This window comes from Sparus aurata, chromosome 1 (genome assembly GCF_900880675.1).
Source record: "Sparus aurata chromosome 1, fSpaAur1.1, whole genome shotgun sequence".
Lineage (NCBI taxonomy): Eukaryota > Metazoa > Chordata > Actinopteri > Spariformes > Sparidae > Sparus > Sparus aurata.
Window position 1 is genome coordinate 22,885,916 of NC_044187.1, and position 17,715 is coordinate 22,903,630.

General features: G+C 42.5%; 1 protein-coding gene across 3 annotated transcripts in view; it reads right to left on the reverse strand.

Moving 5' to 3' along the window:
- Positions 1–17,715, reverse strand: part of septin9b (septin 9b) — an 85,975-nt gene that overhangs the window by 50,114 nt on the left and 18,146 nt on the right. For 2 of the 3 annotated variants that reach the window (XM_030424093.1, XM_030424083.1), the window contains exon 2: positions 680–1,357. In XM_030424093.1, the coding sequence (XP_030279953.1) occupies positions 680–1,357 (678 nt within the window). Of the gene's footprint in view, positions 1–679; positions 1,358–11,714; positions 11,905–17,715 lie in introns of those variants that run through there. The other variant, XM_030424074.1, reaches the window with a different exon arrangement.

Below are 17,715 nucleotides of genomic sequence, written 5' to 3' on the forward strand. Positions count from 1 at the left end.
CGCTTCTAAATAGCATCCACACCCAAGCTAAAATGCAAAATGCATCATCTAATTTATCCTAAATAAAGTAACAGTTTTGACGTTGTGACATATTTGTGCTGTGTTGCAGAGATATCTACTGAAGTTAACATGCTAACCAGCTATCCCGAGCCCATCCCGGTCTGAAGGTCCCTGTCCAGCGGTGCAAACATCAACAGTTCCCTGGTGCTCATGACCAGACGAAGATGACTGAGCAGTGAACACATCGCCAAAAAGGAGGCTTTTTTCCCTTCACTTATAGTGTTTCTATGTAGCTTGTTTTCTCTGAGTGGGTCCACATTTTGTTTATTTTGGTCACAAGGAACCATTGTGGACTTGAAGGTGTGCATAATTTGAGACACTGTGAAGGAGAGGTTTGGTAGCAGGTTGAACCATGCTGGATTTGGAATACTTAAACATAGGCTTTTTCTATTCAGCACTTTTGTTAGGGCAGAAACAAAGAATGCATTTTGGTGAGTTAACAGAGAATGAAAACACAACTTGTTTATAAGAAAGCTTCACAGGACACCTTTCAGCTTCTTAAAGAGACAATATTTCAGATTTGTTTGCGATAATAGAGAGGAGAGGATGTGGCAGCAGTTAGGGGTCATGACTGCGATGATTATGGGTCGAGGGGTGTATTATGATTAAACAGACTTACTGTCAGGGTTGGGGGATTTTCTTCCATGATTGGGCGAGGAGCAGCGGAATGTGGTGACGATGGTGTTGTGGTGAGGGTTGGGGTGTTGTGGGTGGTGCACAGCTTGGTGGTGGCCGTTGTTTTCTGGGGGAGCCCTGGTGATGCTGATTTCCGGTTTACGGATGTCTCCCGGACTGGGAGGCTCAAACTTGCGAGCGTGGTTCTGCTCAGGCGTACGGCTGAAGCCGTTGTTGTTATTGTTGCCCTCATTGCGACGAATCACTGGGGACTCAGTCGGCGTCTTGGCAAAAGTGACCTCCCTCTTGTGGGCCATCTCGGGGGTCTTGGAGTGGCCCAGGACTTCAGGGCGTTTCAGGGCGCTGCTGGTGGCAAAGCGTTGGGAAGCAGGGCTGGTAGCATTATCCATCTGCTTGCTGGAAGAGGAGATATCGATGGACAGCTCCGAGCGGCGCGACACAGGCTCGGGGGTCTTGGAGCCTCCTCCACCCATGATGGAGCGGGGCTGGGTATAGTTGAGGTTGTTGTTGTTGGTGGCTGGAGAGGCGGTGCCCAGGTCACGGTAGTAGATACTGGTGGGAGACATGGCGTTACGGTGAGGGGAATTAGTCGTCCGACGGGAGCCGGGGGAAGAGTGAGATGAAGTGTCAACATCCTCCACCTCAAAGGATCTCTTCAGAGCTGCATGTCAGAGGCAAACACATAAACATATCAGTCAGAGGGTCATCTGAATGCTGAAAACAATGAGTTGATTCGGTCGAAAGGAAAGCAGTACGCAACTATTTTATCAATTTATATATCATGTGAGTCACTTTTAAAACAGAAATAACAATGATAGACTGGTTCCAGCATTTCAGGTGATTCATATTATTATAAACTGAGCGGTGGGATTTGGAAAAGGGTATATACATTTTCTTTGACAAATTTCTGATATTTTATTTACAAAACCATGAATTGAGTAAAGTTTGTAGTGGGTGACTCAGTAGAGGGAAAGTTGATCGCTGAGCCTCTTTCACAGGTAGTCAAATTTAGGTTCTAAGTTGGGTTATGCTAAAGTGATTGTGTATTTAACTACCTGGAATCAGCCTCAACAATTGGTTATTGGTGTTCAGTGTGACCAACAACAAATTGTACACCATTATCAGTATTTGACAACTTGGGAATCAACTATATATTTTCTTCAGAATTGCCCACTGCATTTTTAAATTAAAAAAAGAAATGAATAAAGTAAAAAATACTAAATCAAATAATGAAAATAATCAGTTTTTGCTGTAAAAAAAATAATAAAAAGAAGTCAAAATACAGCTATGACTTAAAGTACTGTAGTACACGACTCCTACATAAAACCAGGGGTATAAGAAGTATTAAGACACTTTTCTTAAATACAAATGCCAATGAAACAAAGTTAATGTACTCCATTGCAAGTAATGCAAACTCTTGCATAAGTAAAAGTCCAGAAGACTCACCAGCAAAGTCCATGTAAAGTATCAAAAGTAAAACTACAGATTCGGCAGATAAAATGCTCTCTGCGACTGATTTATCATCATGAATAACATTATTAGGTTGTCAGCAGTTCTTGGGTGGAACCGCTAACAATTGGACAGTTGGCGAGTGACGCTGCTGTTTCGTCATGTTTTGAACCAATAGTCCATAAAAATACAATGCATTTTCTAAAATACTGAAAATGTGTTTTTGTGCAATCTTAAAAGTGAAAAGCAACTAGTGGCAACAGCTGTTAAATAAATGTAGTAGTGTAAAAACCTCTAAATTGTACTCAAGAATTTCCCTTCAGCAAATATATGAAGTTACTTTCCACCAGTGCATCAAACAGAACCCAATATATTGAAAGCACATTGAGCCACAACACGCTCATCTTTCCCTTATAAACCATTTATTGCCCAAGATTGCTGTTTATAGAAAGTGGGAACAATACAATAAATATCAATCAAAAAGGTCACACCAATTAACTAAGCAGTAAACAAACTAGATTGTTTTTTAAAAAACACACACACACACACATTGTGAACAGGATCCAAGTATTAAAGTGCCCGAGGTTTGAGGGTGGAGCAGCTGTAGAGCCAATTTTTGGTGGCAACACAAAGGAAACAGCATGAACAAGCAATTAAGCCGTACCTATCTGATTTCATTACATCTCTCATCACCGGCGTCAAGTTTTTCTTTCTCTAAGTTGATTCATGTGTTGCTGGATGCTACGTGTGTGGCTTGCTACAAAATCAAATTCCAGGGTTTTTACACGGAGCCATTTGAAGCGTTTCACGACATGTTATAATGCACGCAATCAGCCAAGAGTCGCTCACTGCCAAGCATTCAGGCAAAAAAGGTCCCAAGTCTCCCTGTTTGTGTGCAACATGAGCACAGAGATAGAGGCACATCCTTCCCTTCGGTTAGTTTGTGACGTGATAAACTAGCTGCACGGTCCAAGAGGAAGATACTGAGGGGATGGAATCACCCCTTGGGAAAAGTGCACTGGCTCAAAGTCAACTTGAATTTGACTCCCATCGTGGATTTGTCATGCCAAGCAAAAGGCCAGGAGCTGGTATCATAATGACACACTAGTTAGACCAGTCCGCTCACGCATCCACCCCAAGGAACATCTCCCGTTTCCTGCAATCTGAATGGCCGATTATTTGATATGTTTGCGGCTTGTGGTGTGTCCGCGTGTGCACGTGTCTTTATGTAACTATAGTTTTGTTCAAAGCGCTTGTAAAAAAAATGAGCGAGTGTGTGTTACGGGAATGTATACGTGTTTATTTTTAAGCGACTACACCCACAGGGAGGGGACCGTGCCCCGGCCCCACTGCACTCCGTGTAAAGCCGAAACTCTGTCAGGGGGACGAGGAGCTGAACACAATCACATCAAAGCTGTCTCCCCACACACATCGGCCAGCGCCGCTAATCTAATTTACTGCTCTAAGCTGATTCATTCCAACATGGTGGACATTTGATACAATTTACCCCCGACAACAATTCAGGCCAGAGCCAAAATATTATTATTCTGCTGTGTGTGTTAGTCGGACACACCGAGGCCGTTCTTGTGCACCACTGGAAAAAATGGATCCGTGCTCATGTCTCGGAGTTTATGGTGTTTTGTGTTACAAATCTCCCTAACCCCCCCCCCAGTCCATGTAAACCTATTATCTAGACCTTAAACAACCTTTCATCTGTGGCAGCCTTGTACTATAGAAGACTGGTTTTATACCTGTCACTCAGGCTGTAAGACTAGCGTTAGCCACTGTGCCTACAATACGTTTGGAAAGTACAGCGGTGGGTTACAAGTAATGCACATGAGTACTTTTCATGTTCCTTTATTACCAACTGTACCTCTACACGTGTACCACTACAGCAGATGCCTTGAAGAGAAAGAATCGCCACCTGTCTTATGCAAATGGTGGGATGACGAAGAACACGCAGAATATGAGGAAGCTTCCAGCAACAGCGTGTCATGTTCACGTTACATGTTTATTAGCAGAGACATTATAAGAGAGGAGACAAACCAAGTGTTTTGAATAGTCCGTATTGCTAGGTATGCCAGTTGTATGACATATATGCCTGCTTTATCACAGCCAAACCGGGAAAGATATCAGCCAATCACGTCATTGCATTAACGGGAGCGTACAGTTGAGATTCACAACTGTTTCAACCGGTTTGGTGTGGCTGCAGATGGACTTCTGTGGCAGAGGACACACTGGAAAATGTCCACCATTTGTAGCCGTGTTTGTGGCGACAGAAAAATGATCTTACCTTGCCTGCAGTCTGTGTTGGTTTTGAAAGAAGTTAACCTCATGGAATGCCAACTTCAACGTTCACGGCGCTCTGATAATTGCAATTAAAGGTGCAATATGCAGAAAATTGGTTTAAAACAATAAGAAATTAAAATTATCAACAGAATGTGTACAAATAACATCCATGTGTTTTGTTGCAGAGATATTTTACTGAAGTTAGCATGCTAACAAGCTGGCCCCCAACACTCCCCTTTTTGCTGCCAGTCCGGACATAATAGGCCAATAGCAACATTTAGCTGCACGTCTAGCAGAGCTAACTAGTCAATGGTTGCAACAGTTAGCAACAGTTAGCAACAGTTAGCGATTACTCCAGTAATATACTGCCCCCTATTTGTTTGGCGTATTGAACAACTCTTACATATAGCACCTTTAATTCAAAATATAAAAGTATTAAAATGGAAAGCAACTTGTACTTTGAGTAATGTATTAATCAGGTACTTGTTCACTTTTACTGGAATAGTAATTTTCGCTTGAGTCATTTTTTTATGGGAGTAACTGTACTATATTTTCACCAGTGGGAAAGTATTAAATGTCCCCCAATAAGCAGAAGACGGTTTTAGTGTTAGAAACACAATAAACAGTCATTCATACCCACTTTCTCAGTCATTTTCTCACACTCTAGTTGCTCATTTTTTGAGTTCATTATCCAGTAAGGCACCATAAAACAACATTAAAATCCATCCTTTGATAGATCCACACATAAAAAAGCATACACAATAAACTTGCAATTTGTAAGTGGTGTCCAAACCCATATTACCAATGGACTGTATCCTTCCTACCCCTGCTTCCCTCTGTCTTGTGTTTTATGATTACTGAGAAGTCGTCCAAGGCTGTGGCTACTTTAAACTCCGGCCGGAGAGTCAGACGCTCTGCCAAAATCGCTCTGCAGATTTCACAAGAAGCCAAGAGGCTCGGGACGCACGCTTTAAGGCAGCATTGTGCAGCGCTCATTTTTAACCTCCTCCGAGGGCTCCGACACTTTAGGAAAGTGTGCACACGCTTACGTCTCCTGACACTCGCTGTTGACTTTGGTTACGTTTTGGGAGAGCTGTGAATGTGAGAACTAAAGCTGAACATGGGAGCGATATCAGGATGTATATATTCACATGTTTCGCTTAAATAAGAGAGCTGAACCGAGACGTTGTTTTGTGATCTTAGATTAGTGTTTCTGTTCTTGGCTGCTTTGTGATTATGTGCCCTCAGGCGCGGCACTACAGCAGAAGACTTGAGTGCTTTCCTCTGCAGCCATTTGTTTGTATTTAGAGAGAGTGCAGTCAAGGGTACATGATTTAAGAGCAGAAGTGAATTTGAATCTCTCTGTGCTTTTATGTTTTCTGGGAATATAGAGAGTGGAAAGAGGCACTCGGGGCATCGCTCACTCGGATGATAACTCAACTCCTATGTTTTTAAGGATCGCACTTCTTCCTGCAGACTCCTGGGTATGACTTGTTCAGCTGGAGCAAAAAAGGGGAAAGATCTTTTACTTCCATTCAGGGTTTTTTCACAGCACGAATATCATAAGTCCGGTATAGGAACACAGAGGATTAGGAAGAGTTTTTGTGCACGAGTGTGGGACTGACAGATGGATGAAGGAGTACCGCTCCCAGTGAAACAGCATTCCCAGACTATGAGCTGGAGAACGAGAGGTCCAGTCTACCTCATTAACAGCAGCCAGGAGTCTCGTTTGTTACCTATCACCGCCCCAGTGTCCAGTATCTCACAGTGTCTCATGTGGGGAGATAATGCAGCACAGACAGCACAGCGCATGATTATTGGCGCAACGAAAACAAAGATGGAGGCAGCTGCATCCTCACTTTTGGTTCATGGTCACTTGTCCTAATACGGCCCAGGTGTTAGGACGAGCTGCTGCTTTATCATCAGTGTCATCGCTTTTCTCTCAAGGACATCCCGACCAGTGAACACAAACATTTAGTATCGTCTCGGAACAGATGCACTAACAGGAGATTAGTTGAGAGCGAGAGGGAGGAAAAGAGACAGAGAGGAGGAGAAGGAGGCTGAGGAGATAGAGAGGCACAGAGGAGACGGTGAGAGAGGATGGAGGTTAAAACAGGTCAAGATGAGTTTACTGTGTTTAATATCACTGATATCAGCTGGGGCTGACGGCGGTAGACAGAGTGGGAACGTCCAGTAATGTGACAGAAGAGTCGGGTGATGTGTGTACAAACTGATGATCTGTAACTAAGCACATCTACTTAAGTACTGTACTTAAGTACACATTTTAGGCACGTACGCTTTACCTGAGCATTTCCATGTTATGTAACTTATCACACTTAAATATGAAAACAGAACTTAAAGTTTATTTTTTTCATCACCTAATTCAAGTATCTAGAAACGCCTTTCATCTCTGCTCTGTGAAAGGGGTTGATTACTGCTAAAAAAGTCAATTATCACTGACCAATTCCTTGGCTTGCTGTATGTCTCAATAGTATGAGAATATTTAAGTATACGTATCAAATCACTGTGACGTTCAGATAAGATCAGAAAATACCAGGACAGTGCACAAATATGCTGTACCATGATAGCATTACAATATTAATATTCCTGAATTGTCTCCAGAAAATCAATGTTAAATTGCATCTTTAAAAATCTTAAAATAACGGCCATGAAACTAAAATATAACAACATACTAATGTAGTACTCTCTGCTCCTATACTGTATATATAACAGAAACCCTGTTTATTAATTCGTTAATTCTGATGATTGGTCATGAATAATTAGAAATAAATATATTATAAATAAAACTGGTAATGAATCTCTACACTTCCTACATATGTGTCACAATAAAAACCTTCCAGGAAAGTGACGCACCGCAGCCGGAGGGCTTCTAATGTGAAACAGATGCACAAAGTGATGACTTTGTGCTCACAGCATGAACCTAAAATGAACACAGCAAACATGAACAGGTTTGAAAACATGAAGGTTTATCTGCAGAATCATACAACACCAGCTAGCTCAAAATAAAGTAAGACGTAAAAAGCCTTTCTAAACAACACACCACGATCTGTTTATCAAATTTGACTGATTCAACAACCTCATAAATTTGTAACTACTTGAAGGAGAACTCATGCACGTAGAAATGCAGCTATGCAGTACAGCAACATAAAAACCCACTAAACAAGTAATTTAATAAATTAACTGTACTGCAGTGTACAGAGCCTTGAACTCCTCATCCGTCTTGTAATTCTAGCCTCAGGCAATATGTAAAGTGATCAAGACACTCACTCTCTGTCAAACACTGGTTACACAAAACCATTTTGTGCACAGTGGAGTTTATCTGATGTCAGTAGCTGCGAAATACAAGTCGATGTGGTCGAACCAGGAAAAACATCTTATTTGACAAGACAAGGCCAAACAACAGATGATTGAGTTCCACACTCAATGGTATTTTGCTTGGTCAGACCAAACCTTAATGCTACACTGTCAAATACACACTTCCTCTTGCTGCCCACTGATGGTGTTGGCTTTGCTAATGCTGACCAGCAGCAGTGCAGCTCACTCTGTCAGATTTACTGTGTGGTTCCCTCCAGGTCTGGCCGACACCCCGTGTCCAGCACAAAGGAATTATGGGAGTGTTTGGTGAAGAGGGAATATGTGTGACAGGAAAGGTAGATCGGTGCAGGTTTTGGGTCAAAACATTACATTTGTTTCATAATGTTGAGGTGGCAGATGTTTAAAAACAGAATCTAATTCCTAATTTGAACCAAGAAGCAATTTCACCCCTGATTGGAGATTTTAAAGTGCAGACCCACATACAAAAATGCACCCACACACACACATACACACACACATACAGAGTTATTCAGGCAGCTGTTGAATAGCTGGCCTGGTGTTAAGCTTGAGGGCATTTAGGCCACAACCTTTGACAGGTAAAGCCTCGTTCTGCTCCTTTGATCAAGCACTGGTTAACCATCCACTTCATGGACCGATTGATTTACACCAGTGACGCTATGAAGACATCGGCTGCATTCCACTTAACACCTGTTAACACAGAGCGCCTCAATAAAGTTCTGATAAAGAGCGAATATGGGGGAGAGAAAGTGGTCTGATTCAGAGAATATTAAACATGTGATTACTTAGAGCACAGTGACCTCGAAGTAGATACTCAAAGTGATTTTTACTGTATGAATCAGACGCACTGACACATGTTTCAGCAAAAAAAAATTTCAAGAAGGCTCTGAATCTGCCAGCGTGTGTCCGTGTGCACTGATGTGTGCGATGATGGAGAAGGAGCAGAGACCAATCCTGCTGACGGTCTAAACCGTTGGCATTGTGAAAACCACTGAAACGTTCATATTTGTTTTATGTCTATCAACATTTCTACAACAGCTGTCACATCACATTCTGATTACATGTGCATGAGCTGAGATCATCAAGTCAAGAAGACCACTGTTCAAGACAAGTTTCAACATTGTGAGCGTGAAACCAGTGGATGTTTTTGACGAGATGTCTGGACATTTTCGGGTATGTTGCAGAACCAGGAACCTATCAATACCATTTGGCTTATTCACCTATGTCACCATCGAGTCGCCAAAACAAGGCTGTAGGGGACAGAAGTAGCTCTAGCTCGAACATACATGGGGCCGCAGTAAGGCTAGCTCACAGCTGCATCCCAAAATGTTAATCTTCGAAAAAGGAATAAATCTTGGATAGAGGTCAAACTTTCCGACGCTTCCCGAAACATCCAGCATTATGCCGTGGGCAGATCCATAAAATAGGAAGAGAGTTTGGTCGTCATTTCAAGGTTAGTTAGTTTATATCCATATTGATACTAGCTAGCCAGGCTAACTAACAAACATTAGTACATGTACATTGGCGGACATCGGTACAGAGCTAATTAGCTAAGCCGGCTACCTGCTATGGCTAAAAAGCCATGGTTTGATTGACCTCAAATTGGCCCTTCTCTCATTTTAACATTAAAACAAAAGAGGGGCTCATTCTGGAGTAGCGCTTTAGGCTAGTCTGGCTATCTTACACCATCCGGTAGCTAGCCTGGTCTTAAAAACAGAATAAGTTGCTAACCCCTGCTAAGTTAAGCACAGCGTTGCAAAACATAAAAATGAAACCTGAACTTAAGGTGAAATAAAGTTTCAACATATCTGTGGTTTGTAGAAACATTCTGCCAACACGTAGTCTCCGTAGACTGACGGACAGAAGATTCTGTCAAATGTCTTTTACATGTCAAAATCACACACGTTACATATAGAAATCCAGTTCACGTAGAACTAGTAGGCTATTGAACACAGTTGTACTTGCAGTACCTTGCACGCTTTTGTCTGCCACCTGTGGTTTCATATACTTCTTAGAACAAACAGGACCGCTGAGAACTGTTAAGAAAGTCTTGCATTTATGCACGACCCACTGGAACCAACTTAATAACACACCGGCCTCCCTGCCAGCTTCAGGAACTGTACCACACACATGCTCTCTCCCCATCTCAAAGCTCATTTCCTCTCTGGGTCCAACATGCCACACCGGAGCAACAACACGGCACCTTTACGCAGACAATCAGCACAAAATACCTTGGATTGGACTCAAAGCTCAGTTTAGGTTGGCAAACACTAGCAGGAGCACAACGTCTCTCTCTGTACACAAATGTAAGCTCATTCTCGGCTTATTCTCTAGTGACTCATACATTCAGATTCAGCTGAGCCATTTTCTACCTCTTAGAAGATCATAATATTGTTTCGGTGAGGAGTTGTTTTGGTGGTTTCTATCATTCACTCTCGAAAATACGCCACCCGAGAGGCATTATTACATCTTAAGTGTGCTCAGCAGTTACGTTGGCTTTTTCCCTCTCTGTGCCTGGTCTCTCCTCAGTGCAAGATACAGCGCAGTGCAATGTACTGGAAAACATAATGATCGGGGATAAAACAGGGATTTACTCAGTCAACTGATGCTGTGCACCTCTGCGTGCAGCTCTTTCTGTGGATGGAAACACTACATAATGGCTCATATGGACCCGTATGATCTCCGGGGGGCGTAGATTAGACTGTCAATACATTACAAGAGTATACATGGGGAGGAAGCTCATACTGACCTTACTCGAACTCTTTCTTGCTACACTATGAGCAATGTGAATGACCTTATATGACAATCTCTAATCAAAAAATGAAGCCCATGCCACGTTTTCTGTTGACAAAATATAAATAAATGACCCATGAATTAAGGAAGAATTCCTCACAGAGGGAGGGAATTTCAGACCATGATCCAACATGCACTTTGTTGGAAACATACTGACCCCTTAATCCTTCTCTCCCTGGCATCTAGTGAAAGCAGGAACTTGTTTCTATATTATTAATGATAGTGTTGAATCCCTTGCAATTCTAAAGAAAGTAAAAAAGGATTGATTGATCCTTGATTCTAGGATCAACTCCTCTATCCGTCAAAAATGAATGGGGTCAATTCTGGACCAAGACCCATCCTCAATCCAAGTTTCATGGAAATCCATCAAGTAGTTTTTGCAATCCTGTTGACAAACCAGCAAACAGACGCGGGTGAAAACACAACCTCCTGAGTGGAGGTAATGAATGTAAACCAGCTCTTTGAACAAGTCAAGAGACCTGAACTCGTTGTGGTACCTGAACTGACTACCTGAAGTACATCCAGTATTCAGGTTACTGTTGAGAATATATACTTTGTCTGGCTTCTGCTCTCAGCATCTCACAGGGAGGAACCAGGCCAAAGACCAGCTGGAGCGGCTCAGTCTGATCGGAGGAGGAACAGGAAAGAAGTGTGGAAGGAAGAAACCCAGAATGGCAGAGGAAGAGGTGGACAAAGAGAATTAATGCCAGCTCCCCACTGGCTCAGCAAACAAAGGAGATACACAGTTGTGGATGTTGTATGAGAGGTTAGACAGATGTTGGCTCTTAGTGCTGAGGTTTCCACTGCCTCCCTGTTAGAGCTTTCAGCTGAAAGCTTTCCGGTGCTGGAACAGTGTGGTGTCAATGCTGTGTTTGTTTCTATTATTGACGTAACTTGGGTATAATCAATAGCAGACTAGAGGCTACAGGGACCTGGCTAGCGTATGTCCACCACCCTATTTTGTTTTTTTTTACCAAGTTAGAAGCAGACACACACATATACAGTACAGGCAGGACACATGCTGTATAAGGTACTACACTAAACAATGTGCCTCTGACAGATGTTGCTGCTGATCATGACCTATCATTAAGAACATAATGAGTAAAAGAAAAGCAGAAAACAGAATTACAGACCTTCAAAATCAGAAATAATTCCCTCCAAGTGTGGATTGACTCCAGAATCTGACATTTTTTTCAGCCAACTTCTTTTTCCTTCCTCCTTTCAACCAGTTCCCTGTCCACAACTTTCTTAAAAGGAGCAACTTATTCTCTCTGACTTCCCGTTAACTTCTCTATATCGCTGCGTTCAGATGTCAGACAGAGCAGCGAGGCAAGCCTCCTCTCTTCTCCTCCCCTCCTAGAAACACACACCCCCTTCTCCCTCATGTCCTGTGTGTGAGTGTGTGTGTGTGTGTGTGTGTCCCCTTCCCCCCACACACTCATACATGCACGCGCAAGCATTCACGCAGACAACAGACCCCGTCATTCCCCGAGACCCTTTTTTTTCCACCAAAGTCGTTCTCAGGTCTGATTTCCTCCCTGAGCCTCTGAGCAGCGCTGACAGTGAAAGTGGACGACATGTCACACAGTCGCTTTAACCGAGTTAACCTGCAATCAGACGAGATTCTCTTTTACAAGTGCTGCTCTTCAAGTGGCCCGCAGAAGGGCCGGCCGTGTTTCACTCTGTCACAGCTACAGAGGGGGAGTTTAAGTGAGAGTCTGAGGCTTCAGATTTGAAGTAAACACCCTCTACAAACTGACTGGCATGTTAATTAAAGTGCAGTTACTTCTGTAGTACTTTCCTTTGATAGGAAAAAAAAAAAAGCCTTCCTGGGGAAAGCTGACATCAGGGATAGACGACAGCGCCTCAGGGGAATCAGAGGGCGATTCGTGCACCAACCCGCCCTCTGTGACACAGCATTAGCAGGAAGAACATGAGAATTTGAGCCTGGTGACCAGGGAATCGAGCTCTGCTGTGTCTCTTCTGGGAGGGACACCGACAACAAGTCAGCTTTTGATGTGCAGGGTACAGTTACACCTCTTGTCCTTGAAGCTGCTGTGGCCAATTTACAAACTGTTCTTTTTCGGGGCGACAGAGAAACACTGCTGAAAAGATGCTGACAGAATAATCTAAACTGATGAAATATCAAAGTTGGCCTCGCATTTACTCAACCACATCCAGTGTGTCCCTGTGGGATGTGCTACAGTCTGTCTTATCTGTTAATCTCCAACAGAAACAAGCAAACGGTGATGCTATCACTGTGAGTACTGATTGGCCGTGAGTGAGCGGCTTCTCACAGCTTCCTTTTTTTCGGAGCCAGACGTGGCTGCAAATAAGATTCATGATGAACTGACCCTGAGTCTGGGTCAGTTTTACCATTTCAGCACCCATAGTTAAGCGTGTAACAGTGTATGAAAAAGCTGGTCCGCAATGAGTGCTCAAAGGAAACATAAAACTAAAGCAAGGGCTACAGGAATTTGTCCTTTTCCAGAAGAGATACTATCACACATCAGACATCACAAATCACATAAAGTGAAGACAAAGAGCTACAGCACCCCGAGCCTGGGGCTTTTATAGCTCACAAGAATTCAGGAAGAAAACCCATTTGAATGAAAAGCTCTATTCTGAGGGGCACTAATAGGATGCCAAGCCCACCCAGTGGCCCCTAACCCTAACACCTGAGAGGTCGATGGTAACACAGAACAACACTGTGAGTTTATGGTTGCAGTCTGGTGGTTTCATACAATTCTTGAGAAGGTGTCTTAGGACAAAGAACAGAGTATGACCGTATACACACAGCATTGTGTACACAGTATTTCATACTTGCCAACCTTGAGACCTTAACAATAGGGAGGATTTGTAAAACCAAAGCAAGTAATACACCCCACTGAAACTAATATGGTGCGGTTCTTTAGAGAGTCTGTGCACGCTGCCTTGTTTATCAGCTGCCAATGGTGTTTTACATGTTGTCACCTTCCTGATGGAAAAATAGATGCAGAAGATTTAACAAAATGCAAACCACTTTCCTTAAAAAATAGGGATTGGTCTTTTCAGGATGTCTGAAATTTGGAAATATTTCTCTGTCACTCACTAAGGAGGACGAGGAGATGCACTAGGCTACACTAGACTACATTCTGTATAAGAAACAAGTTGTGATAGCTAAAAGGCTTTTCTTTTTTTTTAATACAGGTGAATTGTGACCCTGGGAAAAAAACTGGGAGAGGGCAATGAAAACTGGGAGTCTCCCCAGGAAAATCAGGAAGGTTGTAATGCAGGTATGCAGTGTTTACATTTACTGTATCCTAAAGCCATCAATCAAGAAGCTTTAGGTTGTGAAGTATTTGTACCCTCAAGAGGCTTGTTGTCATATGTTGTGTAATTAAGCTTCCATTTTGCAAGACTGCACATTACATGCGTCACACATCCTGACAGCTGTGTTCAGGCCTTTATAGTTAATGTGGTTGTTGGTTTGCATGCATGTTTATAGATACAGTGCACTTCGACAAACATGCAATAATGCATCTGTGTGTGTGTAAGTGAATTTGTGTACTTCCTGCACACATACTGTACAAAGTAGACCTATATATACACACATGTACTGCAACAAAGTGTGTGGCCCCTCAGTGGCTGCGCAGGCCCGACGTGGGCTGCACTGTAAGTCATTCGCCACAAGCCTCTATAGTACTCAATTAGACCCAAACACACGGTGTGTGAAATACACACCTCCCCGAGCCAGTGTGTATTTATCTAAACATGGACACACACTCTGGGCAAAGCTGAGCGACAGAATGAGGGAAGGCTCCAAAACAACATCTGGAAAGACGTGTGTGTGTGTGTGTGTGTGTGTGTGTGTGTGTGTGTGTGTGTGTTTGCACTGTGACTGACATAATTTGAATGTGTGTGTATATGCGTGCGCTCATGTGGTTAACTCGACCATGGACGCGGGTGTGTTTCTGTGTGTCGGTACCCCTGAAATAGCACTGTAAACACAGGGGCCTTGGCACATTGTCGGATAAAACGGCCTAACCGGAGCCATTCAGCTCCGTACCTCTGTGGTGCCGAGGGAGCTGTGCTTGTTTTGTACCGTGTTAGCTGCGACAATTATGGATGTGAAAGTAGGTAATCTGCCTCTTACAAATACACACAATGCTGTTTACGTGATATCATGATTTCATCGGTGAGGCTGCCAGATTTCATGATTCATGCTGAATTCATCTCTCTGGGATTTGTTGTTCACTTTGTAGCTTATTAAGTCCTTAAATTCACTTTCATTTATAGATCAATAATATAATTGATGGCTAAGAAGTTAATTTTTCTCTGTCGATGCCGCTTTATTAATTCTACATATTCCTAACATGGAGAAAACGTTTTGTTGCCCCCGGAACAATAGTTTGTCAAATGTTACATAATTAAATACTGCACCGTAACTTTGAATAATCCTATGGAATTTAGGCTTTGTTGCTCAGTCACTTTAAGGCAAGATCTTCACCTTTTGAAGATGATCAGTTTGACCTACATATCCTGGAAATCTGACTGTTAGTGGAAGAAACTTGCTTAACGTAGCTAAATAATATGCTGCCAGTGCAGAAATATTGTGCGATTAAACAGGGAAGTGAAACTGCTGCAGAAATCCAGAGAAAGAATGAAGAGAAAACATACGGACAACAGTTTCAGATCAGAAGGAACGGTGAACGAGAGGGAGGTGTAAGAGTTTGTAGGCATCTGTGGCACATAAAGCCTTGCATTTACAAAATTCAAACTATGCCACTGCTCACACACTATATGCATGTTTTCATTAATATGACAGTTCTTTGGAAAAACTATTATCCTTGACTCTTTCATGGTAGGCATTTTAGACTGGCCTAAAAGCTGTGTGGACAATTTATGCTGGCAGCAGAACAGCCGCAGTGGTTTTAAGACTTGGATGTTGCTCACTGTGCAGGGAACTGAGCTCAAATGTCATTTTATAACAAGGATCTATGAAGTCTGTGATATCTTGGTCGAGGCAAACACCCAAATATCACATAGAAGTTCATAAGTAGACAACTTGCGTACTTACAGAGTCGAAGATCAGAAGTTGCACATTGTGTTTCCTGTTTGTTTCTCTGACTGTGATGGATGATTCAGTTAAAGGTGAGGCTCTTCATACATCTCTATGTTTACCTATAGTGTGATTTAATGAGCATGTAATTAATGTATCTGCCAAGTGCTGCCATTTGTGAGTGTGTGTGATTGATGGCATAAAATGATTTATTCCAATAACGATACCATTATTGGAAATGCCTCATGCATTGCCTTAATGCTGGGACTGATATCAGTGAGTACACAAGTCTATACACTGGTCTGATACCATGTACTCTTTTTATTGGAAATGGGAAACTGCTACTTGGTTTGTATCCATTCTGGGCTTCTGTAGAAACATGCTGGGACAACATGGCGGACTCTACGGAAGACGACCCACTCGCCTCGTAGATATAAAAAGTTAATTCTAAGGTAATACACAGCAATCCCTAATTCCAGGTGATTATATACTAATGAAAAACTAATGAAACCTTTAATATTTCAATTTTTTTGTTAAATATTGTCAGTATTCTTATCAGATTGTATTGTAAAGATGGAGGGTCAAACATGGTGAGCTTGTTTTTGTTAAATTAGGCCAACAGTTTGGCCATGAAAGCATCCAGGGAACATTTGGTGTTGATAGCATCTAATGAGTTAAATGCAAAAAAACTGGTAAATGTTCTACGAAATGCATTCATTTTGAAAGGTATAAATATTAGAGTATGGACAGAAAAGTGTCTTGTGGTCTGAACAGTCTCACTGTTCCCACACTTAGCACTCATCTGTATTTACATTCTGACACTAGCTGATTTCCTGTTTGCACCTTGCTGACCACAAGCACAGCTGCTTGTAAACAATCTTCTGACTGAGGAGTTCATCTGTCTCTGTTGAATCACCTCGGTCCTGACCCGTGTTTCCATCACGTTGAATAATGTCACCTGTCAGAAATCCTCCCTCAGGATTCACTGAAGGTGGGGCTTCCCAGTCAGTTTCCTGAACTCCCTGTTCTGGCTGTTTTCACGGCTCCCCCACTTATCATTACTAAATAATCACCCACGAAACAATATGAGGTGATGCTGGGACGGGAGGTGGGAGGAGGAGAGCTGCGGGGCGTTCACTCATAGAGGATATCCTGTACACTTCTTTTATGGAACATGGTGAGCCGGGTGATTTCCTTGAGTTCCTTTGACTTTGGGATCATGTGTGTTTGTGGAAGTTTGGTTTTGGACATGTGTGTTTTGGGGTGAGCGCATGCAGGGATTTGGGGCGAATACATCAGCACTTTTTAAACTGTAGATTCATATATGAGAAAAGGGACAGACACTAAAGACTGTGAGATTGTGTACGATTAAAGCTCACATAGTATTAGATTAGGCCAATTCAAAAGTAATAGTTGACATTCAAATCAAATAGGGAACAGCATATTGTTAGACAGCTAACTGTTGTTAACTATAGATGCTATTCGCTGGGTAGCTCAGTTAGCCATGAGGCGAGCAGTTCAGGACTGGGACAGTGAGTTCAGAGAACTGGGGAAGTTCTGCTGTTTATGCCACTAGCTCAGGAACTTTAGATTGGGATGGGTCAGAGTTAGCTGGTTAGCATGCTAACTTCCCCACTGGAAAAACCAGCATAGACCAGCACCAAAACACCACATATGCTTGTCTTGCTAGTGACTGGTCAAGACCAGCATATGTTGTGTTTTGGTGCTGGTCTATGCTGGGTTTTCCAGTGGGGTTCACTAAATGTCTTTAGACCTCATAACATCAGAACTGTTTTCCATATTCTGTTGATCATTTTAAAAAGGGTTTTGACTGTCTAAGTTGTGATCCACAAATTCAATTACTGAAGCGCCGCTTTAACTGTTGTCAGTTTGATGCTACAGGCCACATGAATACTAGAGTTAATGTCATCTCAGCGGACAGGACACTGATTTTCTTCCTGTTTAACTGGCAGAACATCAAGCAACATGACACAGCTTTCTTCTCTCATTTCCAGACTCCATCCTTTTGTTTTGCTTCTCCTTTGTTGTGTATTAATGGCAGTGTGTCACCAATTAGCAGCTACAACAAGTCA